The 21075-nt window shown below is 54.1% G+C and overlaps 6 protein-coding genes across 6 annotated transcripts; 4 read left to right on the plus strand and 2 right to left on the minus strand.

Moving 5' to 3' along the window:
• Positions 1-123: 123 nt before the first annotated feature.
• SODALDRAFT_106250 (urease accessory protein UreD) lies at positions 124-1420 on the minus strand. Its single transcript, XM_028606501.1, has one exon. The coding sequence runs from the start codon at positions 1296-1298 to the stop codon at positions 306-308; it is 993 nt and encodes a 330-aa protein (XP_028468670.1). The 5' UTR covers positions 1299-1420; the 3' UTR covers positions 124-305.
• Positions 1421-1750: 330 nt separating this feature from the next.
• Positions 1751-5998, plus strand: SODALDRAFT_291307 (STAG-domain-containing protein). Its single transcript, XM_028608664.1, has 3 exons — positions 1751-2426; positions 2491-2699; positions 2765-5998. Exons 1-3 carry the CDS (start codon positions 1931-1933, stop codon positions 5669-5671), a joined length of 3612 nt encoding a protein of 1203 aa, XP_028468671.1. The 5' UTR covers positions 1751-1930; the 3' UTR covers positions 5672-5998.
• SODALDRAFT_349012 (hypothetical protein) lies at positions 5920-8671 on the minus strand. The gene is made up of 4 exons (XM_028613401.1): positions 8228-8671; positions 8035-8171; positions 6947-7940; positions 5920-6893 (listed from the first exon to the last, which is right to left on the minus strand). The coding sequence occupies exons 1-4, from the start codon at positions 8400-8402 to the stop codon at positions 6100-6102; spliced, it is 2100 nt and encodes a 699-aa protein (XP_028468672.1). The 5' UTR covers positions 8403-8671; the 3' UTR covers positions 5920-6099.
• A 915-nt stretch (positions 8672-9586) lies between these two features.
• On the plus strand, positions 9587-11693 carry SODALDRAFT_356888 (importin subunit alpha-1a; the record flags this gene model as incomplete). The annotated part of the gene is made up of 4 exons (XM_028613948.1): positions 9587-9820; positions 9985-10140; positions 10188-10697; positions 10782-11693. 4 exons carry the CDS (start codon positions 9587-9589, stop codon positions 11691-11693), a joined length of 1812 nt encoding a protein of 603 aa, XP_028468673.1.
• A 1093-nt stretch (positions 11694-12786) lies between these two features.
• SODALDRAFT_307344 (mediator of RNA polymerase II transcription subunit 5) lies at positions 12787-16521 on the plus strand. The gene is made up of 6 exons (XM_028609060.1): positions 12787-13672; positions 13742-14001; positions 14071-14133; positions 14192-14704; positions 14759-15296; positions 15349-16521. Exons 1-6 carry the CDS (start codon positions 13000-13002, stop codon positions 16449-16451), a joined length of 3150 nt encoding a protein of 1049 aa, XP_028468674.1. The 5' UTR covers positions 12787-12999; the 3' UTR covers positions 16452-16521.
• Positions 16522-18360: 1839 nt separating this feature from the next.
• On the plus strand, positions 18361-20694 carry SODALDRAFT_322138 (mitochondrial carrier; the record flags this gene model as incomplete). Its single annotated transcript, XM_028609685.1, has 3 exons — positions 18361-18549; positions 18671-19861; positions 19960-20694. The coding sequence occupies 3 exons, from the start codon at positions 18361-18363 to the stop codon at positions 20692-20694; spliced, it is 2115 nt and encodes a 704-aa protein (XP_028468675.1).
• Between the last annotated feature and the right edge of the window lie 381 nt (positions 20695-21075).

Below are 21075 nucleotides of genomic sequence, written 5' to 3' on the forward strand. Positions count from 1 at the left end.
ACCGTGGCGGGGCAGCGGTAGAAAGTTGCGATGGTGGGGCACGACTTTGCCCAAGCACGGTCCCCTATGAGCCTGGAATATAGGGTAAGGTAAGGTACACCTTAACCAACCATCTTGGTGTACCTGGTACTTTCCGAGTAGACAAGATCGTGAGTTCGCTGTTCTGTCCCAAATGTGGTGTGTCTTGTGTCCCGTCTCCAACACCTGGAAGGATAAGGTACCTATAATCTTAAGGTACCTTTTGACCTGAGATCGGCTTGATGATCAGTCTCTCGTGATATATAATGTAGAATCTACCTAGGTACCTATCTTACACACATCATTGCCTGATCTCCGTACAACTCTGATATAGACCCTTCTCTGGAGAGCATGTCTCCTATCCATAGTCGCCCACCCTCCACTGTCTTGGCGCCAAATTTGACAACTACGCAGCCTCTAATGCTTGCCGCGGACCACAGAATACCATGCTGCTTCTCTGCATGGAGACGCGACAGTCGCCACTGTTCTTCGGCCGACTTGTTGCTGTCTTCTTTCTCCCTGACCTCGGCCGAGCGAAAATCCCTAGCCCCCAGGCGCGGAAGAGAGCTAAATTCGGAAAGGAAGAATTCGCCTAGGCGTGTCATCTGCTTGCCTCGGAGGATCAGAGTCCCGAATAAGCCGTGCCCATGCATAGACGCGTGAAGCCCCTTTCCAGTCAAGTCACGGCTGCCCTCGTCCAGGACGACCGTGTCTCGGAGCAAGAGACGGTCCTCGGCTGGTGCTGCCTCTCCTCCCGTAAGCCAGACTTCGTTCCGGCCTTTCCACCGCACGAAACTCCAGTCCTCGCCTAGAGCCGACCGGCCTTGGGTGACCCAATCCAACAGACACAGGGAAGCACTTGCGGTTACGGTGAACACCTGGGTCTGCTCATACACGCTTCCGGCGAAGGGCTGCACGGGGTCGGGTAGGAGACAGAGGCCAGCATCGTCAGCAACACGCACGCTGAGGTTCTGGCGAGTGATAACATCCGGGGAGGGGGATTTGAGAATTTTCGTATGGCCCTGCGTGACGACGCTCAGTCTTGCGTTTTGTGATACCTCGACGGCGAGCTGGATCGAGTCGCCGCCGACCAGCCCGCCACCGTAGGATAGGAGGAAGACCAGCGCACTCTTCTGCTCGGCGGTCGGAGAAGGGGAGATGAGCTTCAGCGGATATTTGTACGTGACGGTTTCTAGTCCTGGTAGGCCGTTGGGGAGTAGTTTCGCGACTATGCGGCCCTCCCCGCTGGCCGAGTTGGACTTGGGGAAGGGAGACTGCATGGTGGCCAGCCGATCTAGGGCAGACGTGTGTCGATGAGAGACTAATTAGATCAACGACATTATGGGAGTTGTGATCTGAGTGAGAAGCTCCCAGAGTAGCATATATTCACAAGTTAGTACGCTAGGTACCATATTTAAGGTACCTTACCTTAGGCGACGCCAATTCGTTTTCCGAGTCTTAACTGAGGTACCCGTACTTGTACTTGGCAATTATAACAAAGTACTCCTTCATACACTGTAGGTCTCGTACCTACAACGTAGATAGGCGCCTCCACCACAGTGTGCGACACACCGTATGGTTGGCCTAGCCCAAGGTCACTTATTATTACGGAGTACCTACCTTACACCGCCACCCTCACAACACAACAACAATCCAAACGCGCCAGCGGACTTACCCCGGTGTATCCGTGCCTGAGTACATACAGTTAAGGTAAGGTACGTACCAGCCCGCACCCTTGGCCCACCCTCCTCCCTACCTACCTTAACGTCGACGATGCCTGCTTCAAAGTTCCCCGTTCTTTATCCCCCCATGCATTGAAATCCGAGACGCGACATTTTCCACACAACACTCCCACGATAATCTCTGTCGCCCTGCGCAACAGAGTCCATTCGGTCGTCGCGAAGCGCCTTAAATGTTTCTGGTCCGACCCCCATTGAGGGAAACGATGGACAACGCGACGGCTTCTCCCGACCCCGACTCTACGTCGCGTCGCCGCTCTGGACGCGTCGTGCGGGCACCCGAGAAATACAGCCCCGACATCGTGGTCACGTCTAAGCGGAAGAGGGGCGCTGATGCCGATGACGATGATCATGAAAATGACGATGAAGACGCGAACGACGAGAATGAAGCACCCCACACCGACGATGACATGAGCGACGCGACCGACACCTACGCAACCAGCCACAAGCGGCCCTCCGCATCGCGTTCGAAAACCTCACATAAGGGGCCGGCTATAAAGAAACCTCCTGTAAAAAAGCGGGCCATCAAGAAACCAGCCGTCAAGAAGCCGAAGACAAACGGTGTCGCGTCCAAGTCGCTGGGTCATGGTTCCGCTCTTCCCTCCAGACCGAAAAAGAAGACGGTTGCTATTGCCAATTTCGGCCCGCCCGGGGAGGGCGATCTTTATGGTGATTCCTCACACCCGTTTCGACCAGAAATGTTGCGCGCTCTAACTTGCGGGTCATTATTTAGCCGATGTCTTCTCATCGAGTCAATCCGTGGATCGAGTCGCCGAGGAATGGCTACAGAAATACCACAACGACGATGCACTTGCCGTCCGAGATCTCGTCAACTTCGTTCTTCGTTCATGCGGCTGCGAATTGCAAGTTACTGAAGATGATATTCGTGACCCCGACAATTCGGATAGCCGATTGACTGAACTGCAAGAAATCTATCAAGAGGTAAGCCTAGACCTGTCGGATACCTCCCCCCCCCAAAGACCTGATGTTCTTACTGACTTTCCCAGGAACACATTACCGAGTATCCCCTCATTTCGAGAGCCAAGGGTACCAAATCTTTCCGTGAGCTGTTCACGGACTTCTTCCACTCCTTCGTCGCCGTGCTCCATGAGACCGATGTCTTGTACAAGGATACGGCCTTAATGGAGAACATCAGTCGCTGGATCGCTTCCATGTCCACCTCGTCACTCCGGCCTTTCCGTCATACCGCCACCACAGCTATCTTGTCTTTGGTAACAGGACTCGTCGAGGTGGCCAAGACTCTAGACGCCCGTATTGCCGGCATTGAGCAGCAAATCGCTGCCGGCCAGAGGGGCAAGAACCAAGCGAACAAGGCCAAGTTGTCCGAGATGCAACGCAACTTGGACCAGGCAAACGCGTACCGAAAACAATGTAGCGAGCTGATTACCGATTTCTTCGACACCACGTTCGTCCACAGGTACCGTGATATCGACTCGCGTATCCGGACCGAATGTGTAGAGGCTCTGGGCCACTGGATCATACAGCTTCCCACTGTGTTTATGGAACCAGGCTTCCTGAGATACTTGGGCTGGATGCTGTCTGACGCTGTGGCTTCCACGCGACTTGAGGTGCTGAAGCAGCTTGGTCGCATCTTCAAGCGTGATGCTGAACAGTTGGGTCATTTTATCGACAGGTTCCGGCCACGCTTGATCGAGATTGCGACCAAGGACGCTGAGGTATCCGTGCGAGTGACCGCCATATCCGTCGTGGACACTTTGCGGGCCGCCGGAATGCTCGATCCGGACGAGGTGGACTTGATCAACCGCCTCATTTTCGACAGCGAAATCCGGGTCCGCAAGGCTGCCGCTAATTTCTTCGAAGCTTGCGTGCAGGAACTGCTCGCTGGTAGGGTGGAGGAGCTAGGCGGCAGTGAGGTTCTCGACGAGGTGTTCGGTGGAACAGAGGAAGATGATTTCGAGTCCCCGAGGGAAGAGTGGATCAGCATCAAATGCCTCGCCGAAAACCTCGCCGCCTACGATGCGCAAGTGGAGCAGGAGCTTGGGAGCCCCGAGAGCCACGACCTCCCAGCCGCCGTCGATATTCTCCAGGCCTTGACACCCGCCACACGGGTATCCTTGGCGGCTCAAGTGCTCTTCGACAAGATGCCCGTGGTCAATCGATGGGAGTTGCTGGCCGGATACTTGCTTTACGATCACAGTATCAGTGCCAAGTCAAAGTCAAAAGCCCTAAGCCCTGATGAAACTGTCAAGAAGGCCCTTGGCCCTGATGGTAACGAAGAGGCTATTCTATTGGAGGTCATGGCGTCTGCCGTGACGGTGGCCCTGTCTCAGCCTGCCGAGAGGAAAGGGGGCCGACACGAGGCAGTAGATGCACAAGAAGACACCGCCTTGGAGCTGGCGGCATTGATTCCTCGACTTCTCAACAAATTCGGCGCCGATCCTGCTACCGCAAAGATTGTTCTAAGGATGGAGCACGTGTTGAAACTTGACGTCTTCCAGCAACTTAGGCAGGACTCGGCTCGGTATGAGAAGCTGCTTGATGAGGTGGCCGCCCAGTTCAGCAGGCACGACGACAAGGAGGTGCTTGCGGAAGCCACCGCCGCTCTATCCCATGCCCGACAACACGAAGAGCTGGAGGAACTCACGGACGGAAAATTATCGCTACTGTGGGAGAATACCATCAACTCGTTGCGCAATTTTGATAAGACGTGCGAGCTCTCTGAACGTGGCCAACTTGCGGAAGAACACCTTACGGACCTCTCTACCATTCTCACCAAGGTCAGCAACCTGGCGAGCGTGTCAGACTGCACTGATGTGCTGGAAACCGAGGGACAGTCTGCCGATTCACCGTCCTCTCCCATCGAGATTCTCACCGGCATCGTCCAACGTGGCACGTTTGCTCATATCGATGATAGGATAGACGACTTGGAAGACGAAGTGGTTTCGTTCGCCATCAAGGCCTGCCTGTTTTATTTCATGTGGAAGCTCCACAACCTCGAGAAGCTGATGCAGGCCGGCTCGGATATCCCCGATTCAGCCGTGGACCAGCTGCAAAAACTGCGCCAGACGTTCCAGGATAACCTCACCAACACGTTGTCGTCCCGCGTCATTATCGATGGCATTCGTCTGTATGCGACGTGCAGCCTGTGCGATCTTCACATCATCTTCGGATCACTGCGCACCTGGATTCAGAACTCGCGGCAGAGCGCCAAGTATCAGAAGCTGGCCAGCCTGGTGGAGGAGATCACACCCGGCCTTGTGCCGGAGTTGATCTCCATCTTCGACGGCGTCGAGCGCAGCTTCGCCAAGCGGACCAAGAAGACGCTCAATGAGCCCGCCGACGATGAAGATCCCATCGACGACGAATCGTCCGATGACGAAGACGAAGACGAAGGGCTCACGCGCGAGCAGCGCTTCGTCAATGAACTCAGGGCCGAGCGCTCCCTCTGCGAACTCGCCGGCAAATACGTCATGGCCATCTCTCGCAAGGTGCTCGACCAGTCCGGCCCTACCCGCGGGCGGTTGCGCAGACGGCTGTTGAGGAACCAGAGCAGGCTGGGCAAGAACTTCCATGAAGTTGTCGCGTTCTTGGACGAATCCAAAGTGGAACAGCTGTTGTACGGGAAGAAACCCAAGTCCCGGTCGGCTGCTGGCAGACAAGCGGCGGCTGCTGCTGCTGCTGCCAGTAAGAAACCAGCGCGAAGCGAGGAGATTGTGGTAGAGGAAGAGAGCGACCATCACGAGGACGACGATCCTTTCAAAGAGGCCGAGCCTGAGGAAGGTTCACGCGAGGATCTTCGGCGGCGTGAGCTTTTGGAAGACGACGAGCAGGACTCTGACGAGGAGGAGGATCGTGATGATGCTAACGAAGATGCCAGTCGGAGAGGTGGCGAGGAGTCAGGCCCAGATAATGACAGTGTTCTGGGCGACTAGATGGTGTAGGTGTAGCCGAAGAATGGTACATTCATTCAGCCTTGAATTTTCGGAGCTGCTGGGGACGAGTTGCCTGTATTCCAGAAGTAGGATGGGGACGCTCACGGGGACGGACGGGAGCTGAAGCGTTTTGTCTTCTCGCACTAATTTGATTGTTGCTAGGCAGGGATAGGCGGCAGTCAGTTTTGGGCAAAGTGGTATGGATTCCGGCGTTCGACGTTGACAGATGTCACGGTTCATGATGTAGCTCGATTGCTCGGTCTGAATTTCCGATGAAGCAAGAAAAGGGGGCATTATCTCTAATGCTGAACGACTACAAACATAACGAACCATCAGTCCTGTGTGACCTATCTGCAGCTTTAGGCCCTGAAACTCTTTCCATGTTATGGTGAGCACCGAAATCCCCACGGAGTCGACGGTAAGGTCTATTAGGTATAAGCCACCTTGGTGCCAAAGAGCGAGAAGACGCGCTCCCACCGTTTCCCCTCGCCTGCGTTGGCATTCGTCGGGTTCGGCTCGTCGACCTTGATGCCATACTGCTGGATGCAACAACTGAACGGCCGGTTGGAGATAGCCTGACTGATCCCTGACTGCGACGCTGCATCGTCAGACGGGCGAACACTCGTCGTCCTGGCACCGGCTTCGACATCTGAGCTATCCAACGGTGGTCTGTCAATGGGCCCCGTCGCGCCACCTCGCCTTCGCTTCTTCCTGGACCTGGTGCCTTTGACCTCTTCTAGGTTCCCCCAGAGGGTGAACATCCTCTCGCGAAGAGATGCCAAAGTATCCCGGTGGTATCGTAAATCGCAAGCGTCCAGTCCCGTTAGGAGCTGCGCATCCGTGTTCGAGACAACGGCCCAGAGATTCTCTCGTGGGCCTTTTGCAGAGGAAGGCATGGCTTGTTCCAAGCAGAGTGCGAACCGCCACTCCCAGACCCTTTCCCTGCCATCTCCGCCCAAGATGCTCGCATCGTCGTCCTCTGAGCTCGAGGAGGATGAGCTATAATCAGATAGTGCCTCGTAATCGCTCACTTTTCGGGGGAAGGCAAAGTCTTCCAGCCTTTGTGGGAAGAAATCGACGACCCTGACATTGGCACGATATCGAGCGCAAGTAAAGGGAAGTTGGCAGTCGATGGACGCTCCATGCACAGTCGCGGGGTATATGTGTCTTTCGAGGATGACGCTGAGAGCAGTCACAGGTTGGTCGGCATGCTCACACTTCACTATGCTACGTCAGTGAAATCTGGGTCCTTTAGTAGCACGACGCACCACTCACCATGCTCATTGAGTCCAAGCAAAGCCTCATCATCGGGGGTTTGCTCCTCCATTTTTTTCCGTGCATTTTCCCGCGCCTGAGCCCTCCTCTGCTTCGAGTTCAAGGGCTTACCATCAGGATGACCGGTCGCTTGCCTCTTCTTCCCTCTGGCTTCAGCATGTAATTCTTTGAGTTGTGATTTTCGTTCCTTTTCGTAGTCTCGTTTGCGCCGAAGCAGGTCTTTCAGCTTGGGGCTCATGTTTTCTCCGCCCTCCTTTGGGTTCAATACGTCAACCAGTATCTTGGTTCTGCCCGAGTCCCGGTGGTCTTCCCGCAGAAACCCTTCTAGGTTGTTCCCATTAGAGCCATACTTGACCTGAACGTTGCGGAGCCTAACAAAGGTTCCTTTGCAGGCTTGGCTCCGTATTACAGCGGCGTGCGGTTCGTAGCACGTTACCTGCATGCATCTCTTGCCGAAAGGACCGGTAAATCCGTCATATAGACTTGACCTGGTGCCTATTTCGTCTGCCCTACCTGAAGTATAGCCGTAGGGATCTTGTTGCTGGCCTCTGTGTAACTGTAACTCGGATAGATCTCCGCCGCCCAATGCGAAGTGAAAAAACGCCGCATTTTCCGTGTAATCGGTCACCCAAACCGTCACCTTATCTCCCATGTCGTATGGCTCCTTGGCCACCTGGACAATCAAATCGCAGAACATGTCCTGTCTTACATCTTGCAGCAAGCTGAACTTTTCCTTGATGTTTGTCGATTGGTTTGCCCGCGCCTGAAATTCGGCAGCCTCGGGAACACTGTCCTTGTTGATTCTGTGGTACAGCCATGAGACATACTGCTCGACTGCTGGACTCGATTCTGAGCCAGAATGAAGTTTATCAGGCTTCAGTGCTGTGCGTGCTGACTTTGGATACTGTGGGATTTTAGCTGCCTCATATACGTGTATCGTTGTTTGCTTGTGTGTGATCAAAGATTGCTGGCTGTCGGTCCTGAATTGTTGGACCTTGACTACATGTTAGTATACCACTAGTCGTGACGCTCCCCGAGAAAGCAATGCAGAGGGGGGCAAGATTGTAGAGAGACTTTTCAGACCAGACCTTTGCGGATAGCAGGACAATGACATCCCCAGGTCCAACTTCCGGCATCATCTCTCGAGGCCGAAAGACGTTCAGCACCAAGTCGCCTCCGTCGTTCTCCGTTGACAGGTCATACAAGGTCAAACTGCATTTGTAATCTAAATGCCCAAAGTCAGATATAGAGCTCAGTATGGTACTAAGAGCCGCGACTCACCTGATCCACTGGTAGGAACAGGGAGACGATAATCCTTGACAAGGCCGATCACTTTCACGAATTGCCTGGGCTTCGCTGGTCCTTCAAGAATGTCTCGAGCAGGAATAAAACCTGGTGGTAGTGAGGGACTTTGCCCCAGAGGCCTAGAAATCGGGATTCCGGCCATGACTATCATAAAAATACCGTGAAGATGGAGAATTAGAGTCGGAAAGTTTGGTTGTAAGGTAGGTGAGTGGATGACCGTGTAAGTCGGCCGGCGGCGTGTTCAAGAACGTAAGCCTGATGCGCTCCGCAGCATGTTCATCTGATTTGCTTTCTCAAACGGGAATGAACAGATGATTGGTAAAAACAAGAACTCCATCGAATTCTCGCCGCCGATGTTACCTGGGTGAAGAGAGCCTGGGCAGGTATTTACTCCGTACAACATACCTTACCTTAGACATGGGAGACGCGATGCGGGAAGCAACGAACGGACAGCTGAGCTGGACGCGTCTAGTTGTGTGCAGTAACCAGCCTGGTACCCCGCTTAGTAATCTGGGTAGGTAGGTACCTAGAAGTACCGCGACTTGTTGCCTGCTGGTGATCTGATGTTCGGTACCGGTACTGAATAACAACCTCAACAAGAGAACTAAGGTAGGTATTGTTTACATAATACCAAGCTACCTGTATCGATGCACATTCGTCAGGGTCATACATTGCCTTTACACTTATCCGTAGTCTTATCGTATTATTGGAGGATACACCGCCGTTGCGCAACCTTGTCTGCCTCTGACCTACGAATACGGTACCTTACCTTAGGTACCTTAGGGTTTTGTAAGTACCGAAGTACCTTGATGAGTGGGCGAACTGGAGAGAAGACACTGTGAGATAGGTACTTCCAAGAAGTCCCCGCAGTGCCCCTCCAACCATCCAAACCCTCCAACGAGGGGGGAAGAAATACGATCCAGTTAAAGAACGCCTAGCAGCTTCGCTGTATCCGGAAGGATCCGCTATTTCAATACCTTTCCTTAGAATTTCCCTTCTACCTCCCTATTCTTGTTAATAATAAATTTCCCACCCAAAACTCTCCTGTACTTCCGTCACTACCTGCTCAACTTTTTCACTTCTTCCTTCACCACCCCTTTACCCCAGGCCACATTTAGGCTCTTCGACCTAACCTGGTGCATCTAAACTTTTCGTCAACAGGATTCTCCCCTTCTTTCTATTTCCTCTTCAAACTGGTAATTTCTGTTCGCCTCTTGCCGCTGATCCTACTTCTTCCACCTTGGCGGTCAAAACAGAACAATCCTCTGGTTTCCCCACCCCCCAGAAGTCCATAACCGTACCTACTTTACTGCTCTCATCGACCAACCCGCGACCATGGCTGATCGCTACATTCCCGAGCATCGCCGTGCCAACTTCAAGGCAAAGAGCACATTCAAGCCTGAGGAGTTGCGCCGTCGTCGCGAAGAGCAGCAAGTCGAAATTCGCAAGGCGAAGCGAGAGGAGAACTTGGCCAAAAGAAGAGGCATTGCCACGGGCGAGAACCGTCCTGGTGCCTCGCTCGGTGCCGCCCCCGACAGCGATGATGAAACTACTCCCACTGAGACTCAAGTACGTGGTTCTTTCCCCCCCTACCTTCTTTTTAAAACCTCCTTTTGCCTTTTGCCTTGTTTCCATTTCCTTTTATTTATTTCTTCTGTTGTTGTTGGCCTCGGTCCGCCATGTTGCGCTGGGCCCGCCTTCTCCCCCCCCCCCCCGGGACCCCGCCAAATGAGCATCGTCGTATTTTGCTCGATCGGTTGCCAGGCGACTTCCCACAGCCCCACCATAATTCAGGGGCCTTCAGCTGGGTGACTCCACGTCCCTGTATCGTGGAGCACGCCGAGCCAGGCCCCATTCCCTATTGCTTTCCTTCCCTGCCGGCCTCCTCTGTGCCGTCTCGGTGTAATTGTCTGGCCATCAAGCTGACTTGTCGCAGCTCAATGAAGATCTTCCTCAGATGGTCGAGGGCGTTTTCTCGGACCAGATCGACCTGCAGATTCAGGCCACCACAAAGTTCCGAAAGCTGTTGTCCAAAGAGCGCAACCCCCCGATTGAAGAGGTCATCAAGACCGGTGTAGTCAGCCGCTTCGTGCATTTCCTACGCTCCCCTCATACCCTGGTCCAGTTCGAGGCTGCCTGGGCCTTGACCAACATTGCCTCCGGTTCCGCGACTCAAACTCAGGTGGTCATCGAAGCCGGTGCCGTCCCCATTTTCGTCGAGCTCCTCGAAAGCCCCGAGCCCGATGTTCGCGAGCAGGCCGTATGGGCCCTCGGTAATATTGCTGGCGATAGTCCCCACTGCCGAGACTATGTCCTTAGCTGTGGCGCGCTGAAGCCTTTGCTTGCCCTGCTCGGCGACAGCCGTAAGCTGAGCATGCTTCGAAATGCTACTTGGACCTTGAGTAATTTCTGCCGTGGCAAGACTCCTCAGCCGGACTGGGCTACCGTAAGTTCTCTCATCCCCGCCACCAAGCCACGTTCCGCTTGACCCCCCGTGCGCTTGTGCATGCGCTGACTATGCTCGACACAGATCGCCCCCGCTCTGCCTGTTCTGTCTAAGCTCGTATACTCGCTGGACGATGAGGTCCTTATCGATGCCTGCTGGGCTATTTCTTACCTCTCCGACGGCTCGAATGACAAAATTCAGGCGGTTATTGAAGCGGGCATCCCCCGTCGCCTCGTCGAGCTACTCATGCATGCCTCTACCTCTGTGCAGACCCCAGCACTGCGGTCAGTTGGAAACATCGTTACTGGTGATGATGTCCAGACCCAGGTCATTATCAACTGTGGCGCTCTTCCTTGTCTACTCTCCCTCCTCAGCTCGAATAAGGATGGTATCCGTAAGGAGGCTTGCTGGACCATCTCCAACGTCACGGCTGGCAACTCGGCCCAGATCCAAGCCGTCATCGACGCCAATATCATTCCGCCCTTGATCCACCTCCTCTCGAACGGCGATCTCAAGACCCGCAAAGAAGCCTGCTGGGCCATCAGCAACGCTACATCCGGTGGTCTGCAGAAGCCTGAGCAGATTCGGTACTTGGTGTCGCAGGGCTGCATCAAGCCCCTGTGCGACCTTCTTGCCTGCCCAGACAATAAGATCATCCAGGTTGCTCTCGACGGCCTGGAGAATATCCTCAAGGTCGGCGATCTTGACAAGCAGGCCGCTGGAGAAGGCGCCGACTCGATTAACCGCTATGCTCTGTTCATCGAGGAATGCGGCGGCATGGAAAAGATCCACGAGTGCCAGACCAACGCCAATGAGGAGATCTACATGAAGGCATACAACATCATCGACAAGTATTTTGCTGATGAGGAGGAGAACGCCGACGCTGGAATGGCTCAGGGTACTGGCCCGAACGGCACCTTCGGCTTCGGGGCCAATGCCCCTGCTCAGCAAAGCGGCTTCAACTTCGCCAACGGCGGCGATTCTATGGACATGTAACTGCGCTCGGCGTCGGTAGGACGTATGAAAGTCGCCTTACATCCCTATTCAGTCCGCAGGGGATTTGTGCGGCCAAACTAGCCGTTGGTCTATACCCCCGTCGCCATCACAAAAAGGGCGCCCCAGGTTGTCCCCAGCCATTCCCCCTTCCCCACTACACGCAGCACAGTTACCCTCCCCCTGTCACACGTCGTCCCCACCCCTTACATCCACGAGTCACACATGACCAATTTGGTTCATTGACAGTGGTAGACCCCCTAAATTCCCCTTACACACCACCTACAGTTGGCGTTCTCTGATATGGGTTGACGGAAATGCACGAAATTTTGCCATCCTCACGGCAAGGGGATGAAGAACAGGCCCTTTGGTAGCTTGAAAGCTCCAGCCTGAGAGAGAATTCGGAAACGGAAGTGATGGATTATGCATGCGTTGCAGACAGGCTAAGGTCGGTCGGTGTTAGGAGCAGGATCGCAGACGGGTCTCCCAAGCTGAGCGGGCGGGCCGGGATGGCCGCCCTGCTCATTTCACGGACGACCCGCGAGGAGCCTGGATGGACTCGTGTCAGTGAGAGCAATCCTCTCCGATGATCTAATCCAGCAGAATCCCAAAGAATACACATTATGATGGATGTTAGTGCATCCAGATACCGCGACGGGAAGTGAAAACCGGTGTGCCGCGACCAAGTGGTTGCAGGCACTTAGTCGCTGTCTATTCCGCATAGCCCGTATTTAGGCCAAAAGAGAGGCAGTGATTTGAAGTAAAAGTATAATATGTGGCTGTCCCCGTTTGGCTCGCATTAAATTTGTTCGCGTTGCTGAACGTCATGGTGGGCGAGAGTATCATGCCACAGTTAGGAGGCACCGAGGACACCATACCTACGGCTAATTAATTAGGTACCTGCCGATATTTATGGTAGAGGAGCTACTCGGTACCTTGGTACCTCGCCTACCGAAGGTACCTAGGTAGGGTAGGGTGGCGATGGCGTATAATGATTGGCCCCAGGTCTAAGTACCTATGGGTACATTGCCGGACCACATGTGGAGCTTAACATGTTGAATCGAGACAGGTCCTGTTCCTCCGTCGTCAAACCTCCAACAAATTGAGGCGACGGACAGCCTAGGGAGTAGTCCAGCCCAGAGTCACCATCAGAAAGCTTGCAAGGCCGGTATTCTATTTTTCGTTCTGTTTCCGTCATTATATTCTGACAACTGCTCGCCCATCAACTTCCCATGCTCTGCGACCCGCCAGAAAACCACCCCTCGCTGTAGGCGGTTGATGCATTCTCCTATCAAATACACGACGCGCCATGGACAACCACCGCATAACGCCAGGGGCCAAGCAGGTCGCAATCGACCAATGGACTCGGTTTATATACAGATGTCTAGCGCGCCGTCTTGATCACGCCAAGTTCGCGTCTTTTGTTCCCTACCTTCGGTCGAAGTACTCTCTCCCTCCATCTGCGATCGCAGACTTGTTCCTCCGACCGCAACGCAACGATCATGATTACCTCGATCCTCGCATTCCCCGATATCTCCAAGTTCTTACAGAACTGCGATACATCGACACTCCCTCAATTCTAAAAGCCTTGTACAGGTATTCGACGTCCCACAAGCAAGCACGGAGCACCAAGGAACGGCAACATGGCAATAAAGACACGGCGTCCGACACGGATACTTTGCGATGGGGAAGCTCCTACGGGGCGGAGGAGGTCATGTTCTACCGCCTTACGAAGGCTGTGGCACAAGGGTCTGCCGTTTCAGATCCCGCCGAGGCCTTGGAGATTGCCAGGATCATGTCCAAGTGGATGACCCTCTTCACGGATGCATCTACGGCCTTCGCCGTGGACGCCATGGGTCAGTATCAACCCCACCAGGCGCGGGACGAGATGGAGTCTGCCCGCGCTGCTTTCGTGGCATTGCTGCTCGGGGTTTGCGAAAATCAAGTTGTACTAAAAGCGTTGGGGAGGCCGCAAGCCGAAGGTAATCTTCATACAACACTTCAAGCCTCCTGCCAGGGCAAGGTCAAGGCTGACAACTGTGCTCTTCTAGACGTTCGAAAAGAAATGTCACGCAGTCTTGCCAACTTCGTCCCCACCATTATGCATAACGCTGGTCGAATTGCCACGCGACTTGATCTCTTCCGAACCAACACACTCGCCAGTTTTGAACCGGCAGATGAGAAGAAAGACGCAGCGAATACCGAGTTGGATCACCTGCTAGACACTACCGTTGACCTAGAGAACTTTGTGATACCCGACATACCTATTGCAAACACAAGGGCAGCGCTGTACATCTATCTGAGCGCTGCGGTAAGACACTCTAGACTATTTCCCCCCTTCATCACCTGAGGGAGTTGCTCACATGCCGTGCCATGATAGCTCGTTGGCCGGCCCCTCCTCGACGACGTAGCAATCTTCAGCTATCTGCATAATCGATATCAGGTTTGTCTGTTCTACACAAGATCTGGCAAGGGTTCAAAGGATCTGACGGAATCGGTAGGGAGACGTGCAATCCAGCACCATCGATCTGATTCTTGCATCGTTTGATGTCCTGGCCAACGCCGTGTATCGGAACGAGGGCAGCAAAACTGCCCATTTGCTGCGATCGTATCTCATGAACAAGCTCCCTCTTCTCATCTCCCAACTCAGTGAACACATGTTTCCGCCCCTGACCGCCGAATTCTGCATTACGGAAGCTCTCCGCCATGTAGATACCAATGCCTTCCCGACCCTTTCGTCCATGTTTGATGAGAGTAGAAACAACAACCCTTTTACCGACTCTGTTCGTGAGGACTTTTGCTGGGCTTGCTGCCTGCACGGGCTCCTTCGAGAGAGCAGCATCGAGGCCATATTGGGCGAGACGCCCTACCAGTCTCTCCCATCCAGGGGACGGTATGTGAAAGACGCCCTCGTGGCGGAGTGTCTCTCCGAGCCGGAACGAATCCAATCTCTCGTCGGAGAACTGGACGGCATGGATGGTGATGTGGGCGCCATCTGCCAAGCTCTGATAGAGGTGAGCCCTATTCTCTCCTCGGTGTGTCACGACATGGTGCTTACATATACCTAGGTTCTGGGCCAACTTTGTCGGAATAAAGACACAATGGCTCTTAAAATCCTGTGTAGCCAGTTGGCCAGGAAGCCTCTGGCTCTGGATGTGATTTTGCTCTTCGAAAAACCAGCAGCTATTCTGCACCCGCTATGCGAACTCTTGGACAACTGGAAGTACGAGGAAGACCAAGGCGAATACCAACCCGTGTACGAGGAATTTGGCTCAGTCTTACTGCTTCTTCTCGCCATCGCCTACCGCTACAATCTTTCAGCGTCCGATGTAGGAGCAAAGTCGGCCGAGTCATTTGTGGCCAAGTTGCTGTATCAGGGCTCGCTCAGCCGACCGTCAGACAGCTTGACCGACGAAGCGAAGGGACATCTTGACGCTTGGATTCGCGGACTGTTTGACCAAGATGCTGGAGGTCTAAGTGATGATCTGATTTCATGCTGTACGCCTCAGGAGTTCTACTTGTTAGTCCCCACATTGTTTCAACACATAGTCATGGCCTTCCGGACCGGCCATCTGTCTGAGGATGGCCTCAAGGGTGGGGTCGAATGTAGGTTGAACCCCGTCGCCGTCTGATTTGGGAGGGAGCTAACTCCGAGCAGATCTCGTCGATACCTTTCTCTTACCGTCCCTCGTGATGGCGATAACTTATCTCACCAACTCGCTATGGGTAGACGTCCAGAACCAGAAGGCGATTATCCGAATTCTCCACTTTGTGCTTCAACCCAGCACCATATCTAACGATGCATCAACGATGCACCAATCGGTTTTGAACATCATAGCAAAACCTCTCGAACATTCTCTTCGAGCCTACCAGCGTCAAGACCCCAAATGCCAGGATATTGAACCTCTGCTTCGAGCATTGAAGGACAGCATACCTCTGTCACGGCAAACCGGCGGGGCGGATCAGAACGAGCTCGAAGCCTGGACCACCACCCCGAACGGAGGCCTGACGACTGCCGTCCGGAATACAATACAGGGGTTCGTGCAGTGGAGCCTGCATCCTGGCATCAACGTCATGCCCACCTCGTACACGCACCGACAGACTCTTGCGGCTCACAAGATCCTTGGAGCCAAGAGAATCTTATATCTACTATTCGACGAAATCAAACAACACTCGGAAACCGGCAACGCCAGCATCATCTACGACATCGCGACGGCGTTGATATGCGCCCCGGACGTCAACAACGACCACGAGGTATCGGTGACGGGTTTCTTGGAAGACTCGGGAGGCATGGGGGCTCTGGTACAAAGGAGATTGACGCTGCGCGACGTTCTCAGACACGAGGCTGAGGGCTGCCGCAAGCGTCAGAAGACAGACATGCCCTTGGCCGAGCTGGTGACGAGGCTATACCGAAAAGTCGAGGCCCAGATGACCGTCTCCCGCGTGGAAGCCATCGAAGCTGAGACCATGCTGCAAAACAGTCTCGATCTTGGGCTGGACAGCGGGTCGCAGTCGATGGATAGCGCCATGGCCGCTGCGGCCGCCACGGCAACGGCCGCGCAGGGGGGCGGCATGGCCGTTGACGGCGTCGGGCTTGATCTCGGAATGGGCGGGATGGGTGGCATGGGCGGCATGGGCGGCGACGGGGGACTCGGAGATCTGGGCAACACGGGGGGGTCATTGGGATTGGGTAGCGACGATATATTTAGTAGGCTCTCCGGCGGGGGCGATTTTGATTGGGATTCTATGGATCTCGGATGATAGAGAACCCAACTTTAGACACTCGAGACAAATTCTCAACAATAATAATCAGTACTTCTTCCAAATGGGGAAGAACAAGGATCAAAAGAAATGGTTTCGCACTTTGATGCTTCGCAACAACTTGGCCCCCCTGGTTATGTACTTCGTAGAAGCACACGCGCTTGAGTCTCCGACAGACCTCTCCGAACCGCGTTGGGGCTTTTAATAAAAGCAGTCATTGCGAAGTACTCTTGCGGAAGTCCGCGGTGGTGCGTGTCCTAATACGCCCTCCGATGTCGGGCAATTGATTATTAATTTTTACCTTGTCGCGTTACGAAGTGTTCTCCCGTTGTAGAACGACAAGCGGTTCTGATTGGAGCGGTAAATATCGCACCTTTCCGACCTGGTGCGGCTGAATTCGAGGAGATGGCGGTGACTGTCATGCATACTCGACAACCCAGGCGCAATTCGTAATGATTTACTGAAGAGAACCACATAAAATGCACCTGACAATCCATCCGCCATGTCACATTGCGTGGGGGAGTTTGTCCATGGGGGTTTCGGTGTAGGTCAGGTACCTACTTCGAATGTGTATGTACATACACGAATACAGGCCCATACACAGAGACGGGGATGGGTGGTCTCGACTGAATTATGGATGAATCCGGTGGACACAACAACAACATACGGAGGAATTAATTACTAGGGGCCGGCGGATTCACTGATGGAAATGGGGGAAAGAGCTAGGTATGGCTTCATACGGACCGAAGCCAAAAGGGTGACGCTGGGGTCGGGAGTATGGGATGAACACGGGAACCCGGAGCTGGCCATTCATCTCCGTAACCGTCTGTTCTTTGCTCGTCCACTCGACTAACATCTCATATTTCAAACAGATTGCACGTGTCAGATGGCTGCTAGCCGTGAGTCAGTGGTCCTGTGTCCTGACGAGCGACGCTATTGTACGTTGTACTCGGCATCCATATCACGGGCCAGATCGGACAAAGCGAATGGCCCGTTACCGTGGAGTTCGACGCAATTTGGGGTAAAATCGGGGGAAGAGGTTGGGGCGGCTTCTTGGTCTGGGCCTACGAAATCTAGGCGCTCGGAAGAACAACGGGCCGTGAAACAGACAGGGATGGGGTACCAGTCATTTTCAGGGATTCTGTGCCTGGTGCACAGCGCTAATCCCTCTTTGGTAAAGCAAAAAACTCGAACTGGTATCCCAGAGTTTTGGTGATCCCTTCTTTGGTTCCTAGCGCGCCACATCCCGTTTCTCTCCCACTCTCCACTCTCCCACGCGTTACAACCGTCAGGAGGAAGGATAAAAAAAAAGTTCCTAGTACGGAGTACAGGACTCTATTGTCCGTTGGTTGTTTCTGTACGTTGTAAGCGTCTCGCGCCATTTTTATTTTCCAGTCTCTTTTCTTCCACGTCACCCACTAGCCCATCAGCTTTTACTTGATAATTTCTTTGTGAGAATATTTTCCCATGCACCTCGGTGTGCATACCTTGTTATCACTCCCCCCACATTCTCCCTAACCTCCCCGCAGCTTACCTGCTTGTTCTTTTCGCTCAGCTATCTTACCTGGTTAGCCACAGGCCACTTGAGCGATTAGACCAACCCAGATATTATTGCGTGGGAATCAGCTCTCTGTACAACGTACGGATAGCAGCCACGTACTTTCCCGATACGTGTTAGACACATTTTTGCGCACTCTTCCTTGACAACTACAAACTCAACCTCGTACAGGGCTTTAGTCTGATCTTTTCATGGTCTTGCTTTTCCGACACGCTTCTCAGTTTGCCCAACCCTGTTCTATCTTCATCACTTGGATAGGATAGATTTTTACTACTCTTATCCTGAGTCACCGCACCCGACGCGTCGCATTGAGAAAAAGTGGCGTTGTCCGCCAATCGATAACCCGGCAAGATGACGAAGGTGACGGCCGTCAAGGAGGCTGCCAAAGAGGCTCTCCTTGGCACTGAGGAGCCCGTGCAACTCTCTGCACAGGCGAAGGCTCGGTTCAATACCCATGCTGTCAAAGATCCCGAGACTGGGGAGCTCCATATGGGATCTGAGGAGTTTCTGAATGCCATTGCGCCCGCGACCGAAGATTACGTGAGTCAACCTGTTTCTACTTTCATCTCTTCTTCTCCTTTCCGTTTCCTAGATCCTCGTCTGGGGTTTTCGCCTCCTTAGTTGGCCAGCCACAACTGACTTGGAGTCCTCTTAATTGTAGCACAAGATCAAGCGCGAGCAGTATGGTATTCTCTTCCCCGTCGCCGATCGGAAGGGAACTGGCCGGATCAACCTCTCTCAGTGGGCCGCGTTCGAGAACCTCCTCATGAAGCCGGATGCCGAATACGAAATAGCGTTTCGCCTGTTTGACGTCGAAGGCACCGGCCAAGTCAAGTACGAGGACTTCCGGCATCTGTATGAACTGAACAAGGGCCCCGGCAGCATCCCCTTCGACTGGGAGTGCGAGTGGGCGAAGCTGTACATCGGCAGCCAGAAGAAGAGGCATCACATGGATTACCCCCAGTTTTCCCAAATGCTGCGCGGTCTGCAAGGCGAGCGCATTCGCCAGGCGTTCCAGCGTTTCGACAAAGACGGCGACGGTTTCATCGACCCACAAGACTTCGAGCGGATCATCCTCGAGACCTCCAAGCACAAGCTCTCCGACCACCTCCTGCGCAACCTGAACAGCCTGTGCAACATTGGCGCCGGGAGCAAAGTCTCGTATGCCAACGTGCGGGCTTTCCAGAACATGATCAAGGAGATGGACCTCGTAGAATTGATTGTGCGACGTGCATGTGCGAAGAGCTCGGACGGCAAGATCACGAGGGCGGAGTTCCTGAACCAGGCCGCCAAGATCACGCGGTTCTCCCTCTTCACGCCCATGGAGGCCGACATTCTTTTCCACTTTGCCAGCCTCGATAAGCCGACCGGGAGACTCGGTCTGGCGGACTTCGCCAAGGTCCTTGACCCGTCCTGGAAGAGCCACCTGTATGATTCGGACGACGTCTCGCACAAGGCAGTGCCCAAGCCCTCGGGACCGGCTGGCGTGGCGCTGGGCCAGGTCCTGGAATCGACCTATAACTTCTTCCTGGGCAGCATGGCTGGCGCTTTTGGCGCCTTCATGGTATATCCGATCGACCTCGTCAAGACTCGCCTCCAGAACCAGAGGAGCGCCAGGCCAGGCGAGCGGTTGTACAAGAACTCGATCGACTGTTTCCAGAAAGTGATACGAAATGAAGGTGTCCTTGGTCTCTACTCGGGCGTCCTCCCACAGCTTGTCGGTGTCGCTCCCGAAAAAGCCATCAAGCTCACCGTCAACGACCTTGTGCGGACTAGATTTACCGACAAGGATGGCAAGATCACATTGCCTGCCGAAATATTCGCTGGCGGTGCGGCTGGTGCTTGTCAAGTTGTGAGTTTTTTGCACCCTCTGCATTGCAACCCAATGCGAAAACATAGTAGAGCACGGACAAGCGGGACAAGCTAACCATTGGGCTTCCTTGTTTCTAGGTATTCACCAACCCCCTCGAGATTGTGAAGATCCGGCTCCAGGTACAGGGCGAGGTGGCCAAGACGGTCGAAGGCACTCCGAAGCGGTCTGCGATGTGGATCATTCGCAATCTGGGTCTCGTGGGCCTCTATAAGGGTGCGTTGGCTTGCTTGCTGCGTGACGTGCCCTTCTCGGCCATTTATTTCCCGACGTACAACCATCTGAAGAGGGACATGTTCGGAGAGTCACCCACCAAGAAATTGGGCATCCTCCAGCTGCTGACGGCAGGCGCCATTGCGGGCATGCCCGCTGCGTACCTGACAACGCCGTGCGACGTGATCAAGACGCGGCTGCAGGTAGAGGCTCGCAAGGGCGAAGCCACGTATAACGGGTTGCGACACGCCGCCAAGACGATCTGGAAGGAGGAGGGCTTCACGGCGTTCTTCAAGGGCGGTCCGGCACGCATCTTCCGCTCGTCGCCGCAGTTCGGTTTCACCCTGGCCGCGTACGAGGTGCTGCAGAACGTCCTGCCTTATCCGGGCAAGAAGGAGGAGTTGAAGATCCACACGGGCGTGGAGGGCGTCGTGTCGGCGGTGAAGGAGAAGCTGGACACCAGCCCGTTCGCGCGGAGCCGGAACTCGCTCAAGATCATTCTCGACATTGACGAAGACTTTGGGAAGGTCAAGATCCCCAACGAACAGGCGTGGAAGACCTTGCCCGCATTTATGCAGTCGGGCAACGGCAGCAAGGCGTGAGCGAAAGAAAAGGGACGTCGTGGTTGGGCTCGGCTTTCGGATTACCGGAACTTGATCTGATCAACCTCCCCCCTTCAGCATAGCAGTGGGGGAGGCGTTTGATTGGTTTCGTTGCATCGTCGCATCGTCCAGCCTTGGCATTTTATAGAACGGGGGTGTGCTTACACATACCACTAGAGAGGGAGGCAACGCATCGCATCGCATGGCGCTGATCGAAGATAAACCGCGGGGAAGAAGCGTGCATCGAGACTTGCACATACCCATTGTTTAGGGCTTGGGGATTTTTTCCGACTCGTCATTTTTCTGCAGGCGTTTTGGGGTGGCATTATAAACGTAAAATTTCAGATGATTTTTTTTTTTGTTCCTTCTTGTCTCCTCCTC

The sequence above is a fragment of the Sodiomyces alkalinus genome (genome assembly GCF_003711515.1).
Source record: "Sodiomyces alkalinus F11 unplaced genomic scaffold SODALscaffold_2, whole genome shotgun sequence".
Taxonomy (NCBI): domain Eukaryota; kingdom Fungi; phylum Ascomycota; class Sordariomycetes; order Glomerellales; family Plectosphaerellaceae; genus Sodiomyces; species Sodiomyces alkalinus.

Coding starts and splice junctions, on each gene's coding strand:
- SODALDRAFT_106250 (XM_028606501.1), bottom strand. CDS start 1,298: ATGCAGTCTCCCTTCCCCAAGTCCAACTCGGCCAGCGGGGAGGGCCGC.
- SODALDRAFT_291307 (XM_028608664.1), top strand. CDS start 1,931: ATGTTTCTGGTCCGACCCCCATTGAGGGAAACGATGGACAACGCGACG. Junction 2,427..2,490: donor CGGGGAGGGCGATCTTTATG/GTGATTCCTCAC, acceptor GTCATTATTTAG/CCGATGTCTTCTCATCGAGT. Junction 2,700..2,764: donor TGCAAGAAATCTATCAAGAG/GTAAGCCTAGAC, acceptor TGACTTTCCCAG/GAACACATTACCGAGTATCC.
- SODALDRAFT_349012 (XM_028613401.1), bottom strand. CDS start 8,402: ATGATAGTCATGGCCGGAATCCCGATTTCTAGGCCTCTGGGGCAAAGT. Junction 7,941..8,034: donor TTGTCCTGCTATCCGCAAAG/GTCTGGTCTGAA, acceptor CATGTAGTCAAG/GTCCAACAATTCAGGACCGA. Junction 6,894..6,946: donor GCTTGGACTCAATGAGCATG/GTGAGTGGTGCG, acceptor GACGTAGCATAG/TGAAGTGTGAGCATGCCGAC.
- SODALDRAFT_307344 (XM_028609060.1), top strand. CDS start 13,000: ATGGACAACCACCGCATAACGCCAGGGGCCAAGCAGGTCGCAATCGAC. Junction 14,705..14,758: donor TCTGCCAAGCTCTGATAGAG/GTGAGCCCTATT, acceptor ACATATACCTAG/GTTCTGGGCCAACTTTGTCG. Junction 15,297..15,348: donor CCTCAAGGGTGGGGTCGAAT/GTAGGTTGAACC, acceptor AACTCCGAGCAG/ATCTCGTCGATACCTTTCTC.